Source organism: Poecilia latipinna, unplaced genomic scaffold, assembly GCF_001443285.1.
Source record: "Poecilia latipinna isolate Pla-1442-1.1 unplaced genomic scaffold, P_latipinna-1.0 Scaffold157, whole genome shotgun sequence".
Lineage (NCBI taxonomy): Eukaryota > Metazoa > Chordata > Actinopteri > Cyprinodontiformes > Poeciliidae > Poecilia > Poecilia latipinna.
This window is the reverse complement of record NW_015112773.1, coordinates 570,440-587,917: the sequence shown is the minus strand read 5'-3', so window position 1 is coordinate 587,917 and position 17,478 is coordinate 570,440. Positions and strand designations below refer to the sequence as shown.

Genomic DNA, 17,478 nt, shown 5'->3' with positions numbered 1-17,478 from the left:
ATCTCTTCATTAGCTCAACGGAGCACGGTCTCTGCACTCAGCACAGGGGATTTACTGCTGTGTTTCTTTAAATCAGAGAACCCACACACACACACACACACACACACTCCATCGCGCCATTTGAGCGCTTCCATTTCTGCACTACAGTGGCGGCTCCTGAAACAGAGGGGAAAACAGATAAGGAGGAGAAGGGAGGAGGAGAGGTTATTTTTAGAAGCAGAGAAGAGGTGACTCGGATGATAATGAGAAAAGGTCTGCAGGTTTTATCGAAATGAGAGACGGGTTCTTCACAGAGGAGACCCTCTCCAACAGATAGACTCACAATCATGAAACTGTTTCTATGAGAAACTAAAGACTATGGATGATTAAAAAAACAACAAACAAAAACACTTTCATTGTTGATTTAGTGTAGATGAATGAACGCATTTGTTTGGAAATTATATTTTAAACAGCAACATAAGTAACGTAAGAATATAATTTCAAAGATGAGATGTTACAAAACAGCAATACCCAAAATGGTAACAACAGAAATCAGAATAATGAGCCTTACAAATTTGAGCAAAGATGAGACTTTAATAAAACTGTGTTAAACTTTCTCTCAGTCCCTTGTGCTACGTCACAAATCAGCTGCACACGCTGTGCAAGTATAGTATAATGACCAGTTTCAGTGGAAAAAAACACATGAGAGCAGTTTAATGCTGTAAAACATAATCATGCACAAGATGATGGAGACATTAGCGAAACCTCCGCCCTGTCATTATGTTGGCTGTGCTTGAAATCATCCCAGTTTTTTCATGTTGCTTTCAAAAAGCCAATTTTTGTCTTTCAGGCCACCACTTATAGCCAGTTTTATGAGGCTTTCGTTATGTTACGTTCATGACGCTTAGAAACACAGACAATTTAATATGGAGCCACTGAACTGTATCTTTATGTACTTTATTTTGCAAGAAGCCCATAATAAAGATGCAATTTATTTGGTTTAATTTCAACCTGCGCTAAGATTGGTTGGAGACTCCTGCCGTAGATGATCAGCTAAAAGATTAGGCATCTCTAAGCCCTGCTAGTTCCGGTTTGCGAGGACTTGAGCAATCTTTCAGCTGTGCGCACAAGAATCCACTTGTGTCTTTCTTCCACCCATCTAACATCTCACAGGGTACCAAGGAGCCACATGTGAGCAGAAGGTGGATCCGTGTGGCTCCAGCCCGTGTCATAACAACGGCACATGCTACGGCCAGGGCCCCGGGCCCCTGGGATTCGGCTGTAGCTGCACAGCAGGTTTCACCGGCCCCACATGTGCCCAGCTAGTGGACTTCTGCGCCCTGAACCCTTGCGCCCACGGCGTGTGCCGCAGCGTGGCCAACAGCTACAGGTGTCTGTGTGTTCCAGGTAAGCTGCACAGATGAGCATCGACGTGAAGATGCCACTGAGCTGTAAGCATAACCAGCTGAAGCCAAAGGTCACACCGTTAGTATTGATAAATGAAGACCCTGACCTAAGCTATAAAAGTGAATATGTGTGACTTTGCAAATTTGATTTCATCCTTCAACCTCTTACATCTCAAAGTGTATGGTGGTGTGGCTCACTATTTTTTCTTTTCTTATTTGTTACAGTACGAAGCTTTTATTTGTCACGACTACAACCACGTTTTCACCAGTTAAACTGGCTCTTTCGACTCTGAAATATGAGACATTTTCAAACAACCGTATGTCATGTTTGTGCTAAAGCTGAGCAAGAACTAGAGAGAACATGCAACATGCAGTGTTTGGAGGCAAATTATGGCTTCATGTCTAGCTAAAACTAATTCATTTAAGAAATGCAAACCACGTAGTATTTTCCCTTTTCAACAAAAACTTTCATCCAAAAATATTAAATCAAATTTTGCATGATCAAACTAAACCAAAACAGCAGGGACTTTACTTCTAAGTTTGAACCTGGTTTGTAGTATTTGGCTTATTTCTAAAAAAAAAAAAAGGATTTTGATCAGATGTTGTCCATAGAAAAGATAGAATGAACTGTTCTGAACATTACATTTTTATTATTATTCAGAAACCTACAAAATAGGCATTACAAAGTTGTAATACGATGCTGTGCGAAACCCTTGAGACGCAGCTCTGTAAAGATGTCACCATTATTGTTCACAAAGTTTGATATTGACGATTAAATACACTTGAAACATTTATGTGGTTTCTCCAACTTACTATGTGAAGTATTTTTAATATCTTATTGCTCTCAGCTTATTTTTCTGCAACTATTAGCCTTTTATATGACACTTTCTTTCAGAAATCCATCTTCTTATTCGCAACACATCCCAAATGTTTAGGTTGGTCTGACGTAGCATAAACTAAATATAGCCTAAAACAGCTGATAAAGGCTTGCTGTATCAGAAAAGACGTTGGTTGGTAGCAGCGGCTTGGTAGAAGGAAATACTGCCTGGCTCAGAGATGAGGTATTTTTAGCTGGCATGATTTGTGAAGCCGATGCCTCTGTGATCAAATAAATTGGGCGGAATGATGACTTATCATTATCCATCGTCTTGCAATTACCTTGCCGGGATGGCGGGATGGATGGCTTTCTCAGTGGCCTATAAACATAATTTGACACTTTGCCCTGAGTGCTCTCAGTTTGTACAAGCTGTCAGTGGAGTGTATACAGCAGTCAGACTTTCCCTCTCTGACTCATATTTACACTCATCAGAAATACAGATGCTTCTTTTGTCATTTCTGTTGCTAAAAAAAAAGATGTACAGATAGTGGTGATGTATGATAAATTAGACTTAAAGTTGTCCTTTAGATGTTTTGGTAATTATCCAGGCAACGTGGATTGTTTCCATTTCCATTTAAAAAAAAAAAAAAACAACTTTGAATGATTTCATTTAAATTCAGCACATCAGGATCTTTCCATCTGCTGCTTTCCAACTGTTCCGATGTCTCCCCCTCTATAATTTATTTATTTTTTGGTTCATTTTTCCATTCCTTAATTTTTCTGTTCCGCTTGTCCTTTTGTCCTTTCTCTTCTTCGTCTTCCCTCTGTTTACCTCACCTCATTTCCCTCTCATCCTCTTTTGTCTGGTTGCCATGGTGAGGTGCCTTATACGTGTGTCCTTGTGTGTGTGTGTGTGTGCATATGCGGCTTTGCATGTGAAGATGCTGCCGTCCAATCAAGGGCCTCTTTCATGAGACTGGAGAAATTGATGGTTTGTAATTATTGTCCCGGTCTCTCCAATGAACACACACAGACAACATGAGGTAAAATCGTCTCCCCGGCTCACAACAACATCAGCTGGTGTGCGAGAATGCAAGTCTGTGAGCCTTCGTGTGTGTTGAGTTCTGCTAATTTGTCTGTTTGAGAGAGAGCTGATAATGTAGAAGGAGCCTTCTTCCAGTTCGTGTAATCCAGTCGACATGAGAGGCTGCCGCAACCACCAGCCTGCTCACAGACAACAGGCCGAGTCCTGGAAAGGCACTTGACATTTCACTGGCATTTCACAGAGGAGACCCGAGAGGCTCTAGCTGTGCTTCTCATTAAGTCCGTGTCTCTTCCTTCCCTCAAACACACATTAGTGGGGCCCAAGGAGACATCGCTGAACCTTCAGTCAGACAATGGGACACAGTTGAGGAACGGGACATGATGGAAATAGGTCGCTACAGTGCAATGCAAAAGAACCTTGAACTATTTCATTTTGTCATGCTGCAAATAAAACCCTAAACTTAGTTTTAGGGAATTTTATGCCATAGACCAATACGAAACAATGTAAAGATCTGAAGTTGAAGAAAGCTTTTATTTTTATTCATTTATTATTTTATTTTCATGAGTGTAGATCTGAAATTTGGAGTGTGGATTTGAAGAACCATCTTTCAATGTAATTACAGCTACAAGTCCTCTGGGGATGTCTTTACAAACCAATTCTCCACTGGATTTACATCTGAACTTTGACTAGGTCAAAGTCAAACTATGAGTTGGTTTTGCAGAGTGGCCGGACCCTGCCACCATCAATACAAGATGATGGTGAAAAATTAATGCATCACTGGATGGAAATGAATCTTGTGACATTAGAGACGCATATCAAGCCAATGCCACAGTGAATGTGAGCTACATTCAGAGTTAAAGGTGGTTGCAGCTTTTTTTTTTTTTTTGGCCAGGCAGTGCATGTGTTTCTTTGTCTTGGTTAGTCCCATGAAATTCCAATAAAATACAGATCTCAGCTGTAATGTGACAGTGTTGAAATGTTGCAGAGATATAGATGCTTTTGCAAAGAACTATATGCATCACAGTTTCCTTTCTCTTTTTTTCTTACTTTCCACAGATTTCAATAATAAGAATTTTAACACATTCAAACAAAAAGATGCACTCAGCTGCACCTGAGAACAAGAGGCTTTGCTCATGTCACACTTTATGATATTAAAACAACAACAAAAAAACCCGATATAGGCTCTGATTGTTTTCACCTGCTATTTGTAGCTGTTGCAGGCTCATAGTGCCTCAGCACATAACTGCCATCCTATGGATATACAGTGAACTGCATATAAAACTGCAATGAAACTGTCGCCTCAATGCTGATCAAATGGTGTGGCAGAATATTTTGCCTCCTGCCTGCTATCTGCACTTTCCGTACAATGAGAGGGCTCATGAAGTCATCAATGGTGTCATGGCTAGACTGGATAAAGAAAAATAGTCTTGAGGCAAACGAATCATGAAGGAGAAAGCCTGTTAACGTGACGCCAAGAGGTGTTTTCTCCTGCAGATGAATGCTTTGACACTTCTGGGAAGCTGTGAAATGTAAATGACAGTAGACAAGCTGCTTTCACACTTTGCAGCTGCTAACAAGATTCATTTACAAACACTTTCAATGAAGCAAAAAAAAAAAATAGAATTTGCACTTCACAGCTTCTGCTCTGGAAAAAAAAAATCAAAATGGCAGTATTGTATGATTTTTAAGACTCTAATAACACCACTGGCTGCCTTTTCCAGGCTACCATGGCTTGTACTGCGAGGAGGAGTTCAACGAGTGTCTGTCTGCGCCCTGCCAGAACTACGCCACCTGTAGGGATCTCATTAATGCCTATGAGTGTGTCTGCACGCCACAGTTTGAAGGTACACACACCCGTACATCAACTTCTACACTTTCACAACCTGCATAACGAATTGGTGCAAGTTCACTTCATGTGTGTATTTGCAGGAAAGCACTGCGAGATCTACAAGGATCCCTGCGTGAATGTACGCTGCCAGAACGGCGGTCGATGTGAGAGTAGTGGACTTAATGCTTCTTGTGCCTGTCCATCCGGATATGTAGGTATGCAATAATGTCCCGCATGGTTTACAGAATGACTTTATGAGGCCTGTGGATGTTGGGAAAAGAGTACAGACACAGAATATAGTGAATAGCATAGAATAGAATGCAAACATCCTGAAATCCAGGTTTCATAGCATCAAGTTAAAGGTATGTAGGGACATTCATATTCGCTCGAAAGTAAAAAAATCAGACTGCACAGAAAGAGCAAATTTACAACATAAGATAAATGGTACATTACAGTAAATGAAATGCAGAAAAAATGTTAAAATATAATTGTAATCCACAGGGGAATTGAAGAAACCCAAAGAGATGTAAAATAGCCAAAATCATCAGAAAAAATGGAATAGCTAAAATCTTTTTAATTCAGATAAATAAAAAACACCTTGTGATCTAATCACATTCTTGAAAGAAAAAGACTAAATTAAAAAAAAATCATAAACTTAAAAGAACAAAAAGTCCAAACCAGTTTAACTAGATCACGCAATGAATGATGGCTTTGCCTGTTAAAGTTATTTTACATACCCAGTTTTTATATACCCAGATCTAAGAACCGTGGGACTTTTTTTTTTTTTACTTTACTCTATTTTCTCCATTTCCAAGCTGAACCAGAACAAGATGCCTTGGGCCGACACCGGGGACATCAGCAGTATTATACAAAGACTTCAACTGGTAGAAATAGATTTATACTCTGGAGAGGAATAATACCGAGATCAACCCAGGGTCAACTCTACTAATGACTCAAAACAATGACCACCTCTGCATTATGCAGAGATTTCAGCCGGTACAAATGAAGATTCAGCGAGTGGAGGTTAATATCAAGATAAATGCTGGTTCTAGAAATGAAATAACTTTTCTTCAAAACAGTGGAGGGGTTGCATTCACCTCACCAAGCAGTTCACCCTGGAGCTCGCTGGGAGCTAAAGCCGAAAAAAAGTCTCACACTTCGAATCTGACGAGGCGAGAAAAAAAGGAAAAACCCTTCAGGAAGAACAGCATACACTGAACTGTTTGTGCTTTGAACCATAATAAATGAAAAGTTAAACAAGATATTTCTTACATATCGAGGATTTTGATGATGGCACTCATCAAAATGTAATGGTTGTTGCTGGTGTTCGCAATTGTGACTGCATGGTGTCTTTTATGACTTTGTATTGTGTGCTTTTATTTTGTAAGGCACTTTGAGCGACCTTGCTGCTGAACTGTGCCATACAAATAAACTTGATTCATTGATTTTCAATAAGGATCAGTCAATGCATCAATCTATCTTCCGCTTAATCTAAGCAGTCTTCCCTCTGACCGGCTCCTCCAGGGGAATATCAAGGCCAACAGGCTTTCTCTGGGTCTCCTAACTAGACGCTTGAGCCACTTTAATTGGCTCCTCTCACTATCCTCTGCATGACCCCCTTAGCTGAGATGCAGTTCACTCTAAACATCAGCTGTGTAGAGGATTGTGAATATTCTGATAGGTAGTGGGATGTCGTTGTTTTAGTTTTGCCTGTAAGTACAGTCATTGCTCGGCCTGTATTATGATCCCAGCGGTGGTTTTCTGTCAGGTCATCAGAGAAGTCTGAGTAACTTACTCCATTCTTGGTAAATAATGCTTTTAATTACAAGTTAATGGTTTTAAGAGGTAATTAGGTTAGGTTTTACACCATTTTCAAGTTGGTCTTGAAAATGGTATACAACCTAACATAATACACACTTTGCTTGTGGGTTTCTTGGTGTCTAGAAACCCACAAGATCAGTGTCTTCAGTGGGAAGACACTGATCATTCTGTAAATCACTGAACTAGCACCACATATCACTGAACTAGCACCACATATCCAGATGGCAAAAAATATTTTACTTTAACTCCAAATAGAGCAATTAATCCTTTCAAGAGTGAGAAAAGAGAAAATGTCTGGAAGGCAATGAATATTGGTAGGCAGGGCAGCAGCCTAACATCCACTTTTTGGTTTTATTGTGCCACTCACTTCTGACTGTAACCTTAACTGTCTTTTCAGGGGAGGAGTGCGAGGTTGACATCAATGAGTGCGAGAGCAACCCTTGTCACCACGGTGGCACCTGCATCGACCAATCAAACGGATACACCTGCCACTGCCCGCTTGGGTGGGTTGGCCCCAGCTGTGAAATCCGTAAGTCGACTTGTCAAAAAAAGTCTTTTAAGCTATCAATCAAAACTTCATGGAGAGACCTTTGGACCTTCCTCTGTGTGCCTCAGACCTGCAGTGGAAACCAGCGCACACTGAGGACACCCTGACCAACATGCCTCGCCACTCGCTGTACATCATCATCGGAGCGCTGTGTGTGGCATTCGTCCTCATGCTCATCATCCTCATAGTGGGCATCTGCCGCATCAGCCGCATCGAGTACCAGGGATCATCGCGCCACGCATACCAGGAGTTCTACAACTGCCGGAGCATCGACAGCGAGTTCAGCAATGCTATCGCCTCCATCCGCCATGCCAGGTATGAGGAAACTATGGTGACTAACAGGAGGGAGAGTTAAAAGGGTTAAATCAAATCCCCTTTCAGATTTTATGTTACTTTTGCCTTTTGTAGTTGGTCTATTTAAATGGTATTGATTATTTATTAGAATGATTACCTCTTTTATTTCAGTGCCTGACTAATTTCAGAAGAATGTTTTTTTTTTAAAATTAATCTTCTCACTTCAACCCGTTGATCATTTTGGATAGAAAAAAATCAAACTTGTGATGAGCTAGTGTAAAAACAACATACTCACATTCAAAGAAATGTGCAACTGAGTTGGATAGGGTCTTAGATTTTCTATGCTTTTATTCAAGATCATAATTTACAAAGTATACAAAATGTGCCTGAGTACTTATGCATAAAGCAAAATCCACTAGGACACGAACAGGTGAGTTTGGTTTAGAGAACCTTGACTGGTCCACACCGAGCCATGACCATAAACCAACAGAACATCTTTGGGAAGATTTAGGGCGGCGACAGCGAGCCTGGTCTCTCGTCCAGCATCATTGTCTGACCTCGTGAATGTGTTTGAAGATTGTTCAATTCTCCCCATAAACGAAACATTAAAACCTGTAGACGATGTCCAACTTTAATTTTGAAGACAAATTGAAAATCAACAATTACTAATATTTGTCTTACTCACAAAACCTTAATCAGTGAATTACACAAAGACTGTTTGTCAGTCAAACCTTTTCATGTCCTCCAACCTCTAACCACTTTACGCTCTCTCGTTAGATTTGGAAAGAAGTCTCGGCCTGCCATGTATGATGCCACCCCCATCGCCTACGAGGACTACAGTCCAGATGACAAACCTCTGGTCACCCTCATTAAGACAAAGGATTTGTAAAAGTCCACAAACTCAAACCATAACAAGCTGTATGTATAGTGCATACGCAGATACAAACTCACATGTCTATAAAAATGAAAGTATTTCTTAAAACAAACATAACAGCAAAATCTCATTTGAATGTAAAGAAATAAAAGAAACATGGCGTAGCTAAAAAGAAGCAAATCTGGAGTTTGATACCATATCTATTTTCCTGAGGATAAGGCTTTGTAGTAGCATACTTTGCATTACTTTTAAGTTACAGATGCTGAGCAGCATTTGCAGTACCCTCTGCTGCCCAATAAATAGTTGATTTTAGTCTGAACCAGACGATCTGTAGGAGGAGGTCCAACAAATAAAGGCAGTAGACAGCATCAACAACGGTCCTTTGGTACCTACGGAGCCCTCCAGGGGACATGGGGAATTTTTTTTTTCTTTTGCGTTCACTCGCAATAATCTACTGATCACTTCATGCGGCATAATTGAATACTGTAAGCCTTTCTTACGGTGGCCGCTGTACTTTCTGCTTTAATACAAGGTTATATAAGGTTTTTCCATGAATGTCAATATCTCGTTGTGAAATATCAATGTTTTATATTTTTTTCTTTAGTATAGAAAGGCACAACAAACCTATGATATAAACAGAAACTTTCCGTAAGTAGGAAAGAAATAAAATGCATCCAAACTATTTGGACTATTTCTGAGTTATTATCGCGGGGTAATAAGTCATCTGATTGTATCTCTGTTGTGTTTGTCTGAATGGTTTAAAGGGCTGCTTTCAGTGCCGTTCCATCTGAGCCTTAACAGACATAAACATGCAGCAAATAAATCGATTTTCAATCAGTTTTTTTGCACCAAAGCGTTAATAATAATAAACACGTTTTATTATTATAAAACACGGCAAACTAGTGGTGGTAGAGGGCCGCACTGGGTTAACTCGGGGAATCTTGTCTGTCCGTGTATCAATCAACTCCTAACCTCTTCTTTGTTCTGTCACAATGATCGATTTATTCCATTTAGATTATCATGCTCCAAACTTTGCGAGGACTGATCACCCCGCTCAACCGCTTCCTCATACACACAAAGCCAACACACCAGTAATCTTCCCATTCACACTTGATGACAGTCACGCCCACATCGACACGCCCGCCACCAGGTGTCAAAGCCGCTGCTTCTGTCATATCAATAATTACTTATTTCATTCATATGGCTCTTACAAAGCCTCACTGAAAACGTGTTTATTATTATTAACGCTTTGGTGCAAAAAACTGATTGAAAAATCGATTTATTTACTGCATGTTTATGTCTGTTAAGGCTAAGATGGAACGGCACAGAAAGCTGCCATTTAAACCATTCAGACTACGAACACAACAGAGACACAATTAAAACTGTCAGATGACTGATTACCCCGCGATAATAACTCAGAAATAGTCTAAATAGTTTAGATGTATTTTATTTCTTTAGTACTTACGGAAAGTTTCTGTTTATATCATAGGTTTGTTGTGCCTTTCTATACTAAAGAAAAAGATATAAAACGTCTGATATTTCACGAGATATTAACATTCATGGAAAAACCTTATATAACCTTGTATTAAAGCAGAAAGTATGGCGGCCACCGTAAGAAAGGCTTACAGTATTCAATTATGCTGCATGAACTGATCAGTAGATTATTGAGAAGGAACACACAAGTATTGCGAGGGAACGCAAAAGAAAAAATTTCCCCATGTCCCTTGGAGGGCTCCGTACTTTGGAGTATTTTAGAATTAGCCACACTTCACTTTCTTTTCAGTATCAGAAAATGTAAACACCTGCAGTAGGTTGCCTTACTTTGTGCATGAATAAATTTGGTGTTCTCCTTTCAACATTTTTAAACCCTTTGTAACTGGTTGTTGCTCTGATTTTTATGCAGCCTCCCACAGTTATTTGCGCCACCATTGAAAGTTTACTCAATGCCTTAAAAGAAATTCATGTTTTGTTGCACATTGAAAGTTTATTTTGTATTCCATTTCGCGGTGAAACTTTTCAAATCCTCCTTCTTTTTTTTTTCCAGAGAACACAACTTAATCTTTAACATTTCATGAGGTTGAAGCACAGAAAAAGAAAGAACTTTGGGAATTACTTCTGCAGGTTTTCTCTAGATTGCGTAGAGTCTTAGGTCTTCTGCCGTGCCCTCTCTTCCTCACTTCACCGTAGTTATTCTATGAGTTTTCCATTTGAAGACAGGAGAGTAGAAGAAAATGGGTTTTGTGTCTGGTAACTGCCTTTCTGGGTTGATTTGGCCTTAGGTTTTGGATTATTTTTGCAGTTGAAAGATTCAGTTGTGACCTGGCTTAATTTATCTAGGAGAGGCTCAATAAGATTTATTGAAATCTTATATTTAACATAGTTCAAAAAGCCATGTTCACTAATAAGTTGTTTGGAAGAGAAAGAGGCATAGAGCCGCCAATATTCAGGGGTGGACATGAGGGACATTTGCTTAAGTCTTTATTTTTCTTTATCTTCATACACCTTTATCAAATCTGTTCAACTATTCCAGTTCAAGTCTGTGTTGTTAATCCCATTTCCAACATGTTTGTTTGTGGCGGTTAGACAGAAAAAGTGTTTTCCTGTCATCCCTCTCAAACAACCAATAAGCATTCAATTTGTGTTAAATAGTTACCACGGAAACCAGGGGACCAAGAGAAGCTACTCTTTGCTACATTTCTCTAACAGTGAACGATAGGTGTTTTTTCTCGTCCCGTATCATTCTGCTCGCTGTTCCAGGTGGCGTATTCAGTCCTCATCGAGTCATTTTGATTCACTTGAAACTTTGAAATTATTGCTCTGATTAATAATGGGCAAGCTTTACCAAGTATTATCTGTTTGCCATTTCTTACTTATAAAGATCTACCCATGTCTCCTCCACCCAAGTGACACGTTCTCCCGTCTTTCCCATTATTAGTCTTTCAGTATTGAATTATGCCACTGCAATAAAAAATAAATATGCTTTAAGGCTTTCTGACATCTTTAAGAGGAGTGCCAATAACTGTGGACGGCTCTGTAAATGCAGACGTATTATTCTCTGTCGAGACTGTGCCAAATGTTTTCTTTAGGTATGCCGTGGTTAGTCGACAAAATCCGAACGTGTATAAAATACTAGTCACACAGGGTTTTTCTTTTTATATTCGTCCTGTTCTATACAAGTTTCTCAGTGGTGTATGAATAGTAAATTAAATGGGTCTACTAGAACTACCCTACAAACCTACTCTATGTATTTCAGTGATATATAGGATAATAGGTGGATATATTTCTCACTGCACAGAAAAATAGATGGTTTCACACAGTGTACCTGCTAATCCCAGTGTACAAATTCACCTCTCATACCGGCAGTGCTGAGTAGTTTCTGTATGTATGTTTCTTTATGAGATTGGGCTCTCTAAAACCACTGGTGAGGACGGCAAAGAGAAAGAGGAGACTGAAAATGATGGTACCTATTCTAGAATATACTGTTTGTGCTTGTGTGTTTCTGCCAGTGGACAGCTTCCTGTCTGTGCAGCTGTGTCATTTCCCCTCACGGTCGGACAGCGTGCTATTGAGTGCAGAAAATCTCACTATTTATTTTTCCTCATTTCAGACACACTTAAGACATGATTACCTATTATCTATGTTGAATTATGTAAACAATAAAGTGCTCATAGTCTTATCTCATCGTGTCCTGAGTGAATTTTATTTCATTGCATGTGTGGAACTAGAATCTCTTCCGTGCTACTCTCCGGCGTTCATTTTCTTATACTCCAGAGTTGTAGCCATCACACTGGAGGGCGAGCCATGGGAAAGGCCTTTTATGGAGTGCCAGTGATGGGAACACACTGGCTGACCCCAGGCCTTGTCCAGATGTTCCCGCGTGTAAACATGGCTAAACACAGACTGTGACTGCCGTGTCTTTGTGCACACCTAGGTATGTTTTGTACGGAGACAAGTAGACACTCGTTCCAGGAGGAACAGATGTTCCTCGCTCTCACCTTTACTTATGGTCTGTTCTGGAGAACTGCGCTTGACCTTTGCCCTCTGAATGCTGCAGAGGGTCAGACTGTTTGGCTTTAAGCACAGTCAGCTGTATAGGTTCCTGCACCAGAAGAAATACACAGTGACACTTTGTGTTGTATTTAGCTTAAACAGTTTTTTCAGTAACCCTCTTTATTATTAATATATTTTTTTACAGCAGCAAACAAGTTTCACTTTTAGAATCATATCTATCCCTATTGCAAACAATCAGGTGAAAAGGATTTTTAAGAGCTTAAGTGATCAGAATCTGTGAACATAACCTTCATTGTTCCCAAACAACTTTTAGAGAATTAAAGAATTAAGGCCTTCAAATACTGCTACTAGCATTATGCTTATGCAACTGTTATGTAATCAGGTTAATTTACATGAATTATTACACCAGATTTTAATCTTGAGGGGGATGGGGGGTGATTGATCAAATCAGGCCTTAAACCAACCACTTCAAAAAGATCCTGCAGAGAAAAAAAAAATCAAAAGTTTTTTCTGTGAAATATGATTACAGAAGTTCGTTGAGAATTAAACAGCATGAAAAGATTCCCCCCTCCAAAATTAAACAAGATAAAACACACAGAAAACCAACTAAAAATGATTTGTTCTCTCTACTTTATGACTAGCTTTGAATCACAGCAATCGACGTGTGACCCATTTGTTGTTTTTTAATTAATACCCTTAATCTGACAATATAATTATATTGTACTGCAATAAATTGAACTGACGTGAAATTACTTTGTACCAAACTGGATTCCATTTAAATAAACATAACGTTTTTTGAGAAAACGCTTATTATGAATTAGCCATGTATAAATAAACTGTATTTATTATGGTAAAAAATGAACAAACTTTACATCACACTATAACTAGTAAGTAGTAAGGCACACACTGTGTGGGAGCTGGATTTTCTACATCAACCTGAAGGCAGCACCAACACAACAAGGACAGCAGGTACCTCCACCTGCTGGCAAATGTGTTAACTACATCCAGGCGGAGCAACACATCCTTCATTACCGAGCCGACCACAGCGAAGGGGGACAGAGAGGGAAGCTGCTAAAGCCAACAGATGTGAACTGGACTGCGGGAGGAGAAAACCCAGAAGTGAAGACAGAGAACCAGCGACTCTGCTAATATGTGGCAACCTGCGTCGGAGCGGCTGCAGGTAGGAACAGGCATTTTGGTGGGGCACCTCTCATCGGCAGGGCAGGAGTAAATGGAGCCGTGGTAACAGCTACTCAGCCCCGCTGTGCTGTGCGTGGCTCAAACCTGAAACTACGTCTTCTCAGCGGCTACAGATGGCGGTCAGCGCACAGTTTTAATCCACATCCCTGTCTCAGAGTTCGCGTTTAAATGAAACATCTGGGTCTCTCCGGAGGGTTTAGCGGGTCTGAAGGCACCTATCCACGTTACGCAAGCAGGAGTGCATCAAACTATCGTGTCTCATGCGCTGCATTCCTCTGCTAATCCACAGCTGGAGGTTATTTGAACTCATAAAGTCAAACACATGCATTTTAAAGTTATGTTAAAGACGCCGTTTTTATCTTCTTCGCTGTTTTCATCCATCTCTTTGTAGCTGAACTTACGGCCTTATCCTCATGTTGCTCACACCAGGATGCTTAAATTCTAGTTTAGCATTTTAATCTTAGTGTCAAATTGCTGAAAGCTAAAGAAACAAAACAAGAAGAGCGAAGTAAAAAGATCCACTGATGACACGTAGTTCGTTACCCAGGGGTAAATCTGTGCACCGACCCCATGGCTTCACGTCTCTGTTGCACACGTAATGCTCTCCAGATGTCGGCCTGCGAAGTGCCTGCCAAGTGAACTTGCACAATTCCGTCTCCTGCCCAGGCGTCAGGAGGATGGACCATTTAGTTCCGCTTGTTTCTCTTCCCCTCGGATGTGAAGCTACAGTAGATCCCTGTAAACAGAAATCTGCGCTTCACGGTAAAACGTGCAGGTTGGAGCCGCTAGGATAGGCTAACCCGTCGCCTAGCAACCGCGTTCCAGAACGCGGCTGAAAGAAGCCCATCATTTAAAAAATGTTCCTAGTCAGGGGATTCTGGACAGCGTTTATTTACCTCTTTCTGCGTTTAATTGTGTGTCCTTGTCTTCTTGTCACAGCTTCATATGAGCAAGTAAATCATACCATATTTAACCAGGCCTTTCACTGCAACAAGATATTGCCGCACAGCGCCACCAAATCATTCTTGTTTGACTCTTCCACATTATCTTGCATGACAGATTTATTCATATTCGAGTACACTCAGTGACCCATAATAAACGAGAATATGTTCTTGAAAGAAAAGTGTCTGTAATTTCTACATGTTTCAAGATATAGCTATTCTGCATTTTTATGTGGTTGGAATATGTGTTAAATAACTTGCTTCAGTTCTAATAGTAATTTAATCAGCAAGTATTTTTATTGTAAAAATGTTCAACTTTGCAAATAACAAAAGGAACTGGCATAAAATAAGACTGTTTTCTAAAAATCTTCACATCTGTCAGTAAACCGATTTATATAAATAATTAAATTTTAAACGGTTTTTGTTGAAAGAGAAACCATTAAAAAGATGCAAATGAACATATTTAAAATAACTTTCAATTGTTATGATAAAAAAAAGTATTTTGGTTACAAACTAGAAAAACTTACACTACGGTTAAGATTGTTTCTTCTGATTGAGATACTTTTTCCACCGTTTGTTCCAGGAGAGTGGCTCCAAATAAATAAAAATATGAAAAGTGAAGTTCTGATGAAGTCAAATGACTGCTTGGTACTATTTAGTATTATTTCTTTATGTTATGCTGATTGCAAAAGGCATGATATTGTTAGAGCAATATTTGTGGACCTCTGACTGTATGCAGGAATAGATGGACATCTAAACGGCGTTAATAAATATGAGGTACTTTTTATAGTAACATATTGTTGTAAACATCACAAATATATTGTGAGAAAATTTGGAGTCTATTTCACCCTTACTTGATGGTCAGAAATAGAAATGCTGAGCATTATTTAAGCCCTACTAACGCCCATCTTCATCCAGTGAAGCGATAAAACAAAAACAAAATTTCACTTAAAATTTCACTCTTTAATTCTAGACTTGGAATATAAACCCAAAGCTGTATTTTATCTAATACATTCTGAATCTGTGACACACTGGAAGACAAATATGATTGAAACATGGCAGATGGTCAGATAAACAGATAATTAGTCAAAGTGGGTAGAAATATGAAGCATAACATTTTGTTACCTAGTTTGACTTTATTTAGCCATTTGACAGATCCTGCTTACAGCTTCAAAGAGAAAACAGAGGAGCATAAGTTCACTACGAGAAGTTTATGTAGATTTTTGTACAGTACAAGCTTTTCAAATGCTTTATATATTTGAACTTCAACTGAAGTATATTTTAAAGGTAAAGTCAAACAAATTGTCCTGGCTTTCTCCCTGATCTGAGAGAGACTAAGAAGTCCATGTGGAGCGCTCTCTGAAGACTGAAAGATAACCTTGCAGATCAGGAATCTGTAAACCCTCAAGCAGAAGCCATGCTGGAGTGATTTTAACTTTGTGTTTAACATCTGAGCTGTAATTGTGACTTGGGGCTGTGGGGAAACCTTGAAAAAGAAATAGGAATGTAAAAAAAAAAAAAAATGCGATAAGCAGTCCCACCAGTTCACCTCCTGAAGGGCCAGCTGTGGCTGGAACCTTACAAAACACTTTTGTTTGTTTCTCTTGTTCTTGTCGTTAATTTGACTCATTCATACGGAGTTTTTTAAACTGGTTTTACAGAATATTTTAAGTGGGAAAGTCTGTAATTCCCAGCACATGCACTTAAAGGGAGCTTTAGAATCAAACCGGAATTGCTCAGTATGTGTTTGTCTTTGTCCGCATATTACACAATCCATGATATTCTCTCTTTCTGTTGCCATAGCAACACCTGATGTCTCACTGCATTTTTGTCTCACACTCTGGTGGGTAAAGAAAAGAGGGTAAAAAGAGCTAGATGGATATGTTGGGGGTGGGGGGAGGAGGTCAGGAGATCCAGGCTATGGAGTGCAGAGAATTATTGCGCCTTTGTGCTGGTGCTGCATCATGCCTCCCTGTTTTTCTCTCCGTCTGTCTGCGCGCTCTTCCTCCGCTGACCACATCCTTCGGTCAGTTTCAGGGGGCCCTTCCTCTCCTACACAGAGTCCATTTAAGTTCACTGACAAATTGCACAACACGCACAAGCGGTCTGAGAAATACTCACTTGTGTGCCCGTACCTCAGCTAAAAGCTACATGCGCACGCAGACGTGCGAGCGTGGCTTCCCGTTTGAGGTGCCAGATGTGCTCCCTTCCCATTTCAGCAGCCGCGGCCTGAACTTTTAGCACCTAAATGTGACATATGGGGCCGATGAGAAGATGTGACCTGACGATGCAGAAATGGCTGCCTGAGGTCAAACACGGTCAAAAGCAGCTTCTGTCAGTGGCCATCTTTATTTGCCTTTGTTTCTGTCTCCGTCTGTCTGAGGTTTGTTTGTAGGCACAGCTAGGCTGAGTGTGGTCTCAGCGAGTGAAGGAATCCACAAGCAGACTGGCATACTTCCCTCATCTCATTTTTTATTTTTTTTTTAAGTCTGCATATGATTTCTTCCTTTTTACCCAGGTGACTTATGACTTTTTGTATCCAGTGAATAGACTTAATTTCCTGATTGTGATGCTTTTTGGTAAATCAGTTTGTAAGGGATGTGGTTCGTCTTTTCATTAAAAATGCCTGTCTCAGGAGGACATTTATCTTATTGTTCCTCATTTACTTATTTTTTCTCTTTTTTAAACTTATTATTACTACTTATATATATATAT

At 39.8% G+C, this 17,478-nt stretch overlaps 2 protein-coding genes and 1 long non-coding RNA gene across 3 annotated transcripts in view; 2 read left to right on the top strand and 1 right to left on the bottom strand.

Moving 5' to 3' along the window:
* Positions 1 to 8,974, top strand: part of dner (delta/notch-like EGF repeat containing) — a 57,997-nt gene extending 49,023 nt beyond the window's left edge. The window contains exons 8-13 of the mRNA XM_015029582.1: positions 1,153 to 1,386; positions 4,969 to 5,091; positions 5,177 to 5,290; positions 7,294 to 7,425; positions 7,512 to 7,758; positions 8,515 to 8,974. Coding sequence (XP_014885068.1) covers positions 1,153 to 1,386; positions 4,969 to 5,091; positions 5,177 to 5,290; positions 7,294 to 7,425; positions 7,512 to 7,758; positions 8,515 to 8,626 — 962 coding nt within the window. The 3' untranslated portion in view covers positions 8,627 to 8,974. The remainder of the gene's footprint in view (positions 1 to 1,152; positions 1,387 to 4,968; positions 5,092 to 5,176; positions 5,291 to 7,293; positions 7,426 to 7,511; positions 7,759 to 8,514) is intronic.
* A 4,563-nt stretch (positions 8,975 to 13,537) lies between these two features.
* Positions 13,538 to 17,478, top strand: part of pid1 (phosphotyrosine interaction domain containing 1) — a 36,085-nt gene continuing 32,144 nt past the window's right edge. The window contains exon 1 of the mRNA XM_015029583.1: positions 13,538 to 13,802. Within this exon, the coding sequence (XP_014885069.1) occupies positions 13,773 to 13,802 (30 nt within the window). The 5' untranslated portion in view covers positions 13,538 to 13,772. The remainder of the gene's footprint in view (positions 13,803 to 17,478) is intronic.
* LOC106945705 (uncharacterized) lies at positions 14,146 to 17,422 on the bottom strand. The gene is made up of 2 exons (XR_001424618.1): positions 14,390 to 17,422; positions 14,146 to 14,303 (listed from the first exon to the last, which is right to left on the bottom strand). It is a non-coding gene; the product is annotated as an uncharacterized LOC106945705 (long non-coding RNA).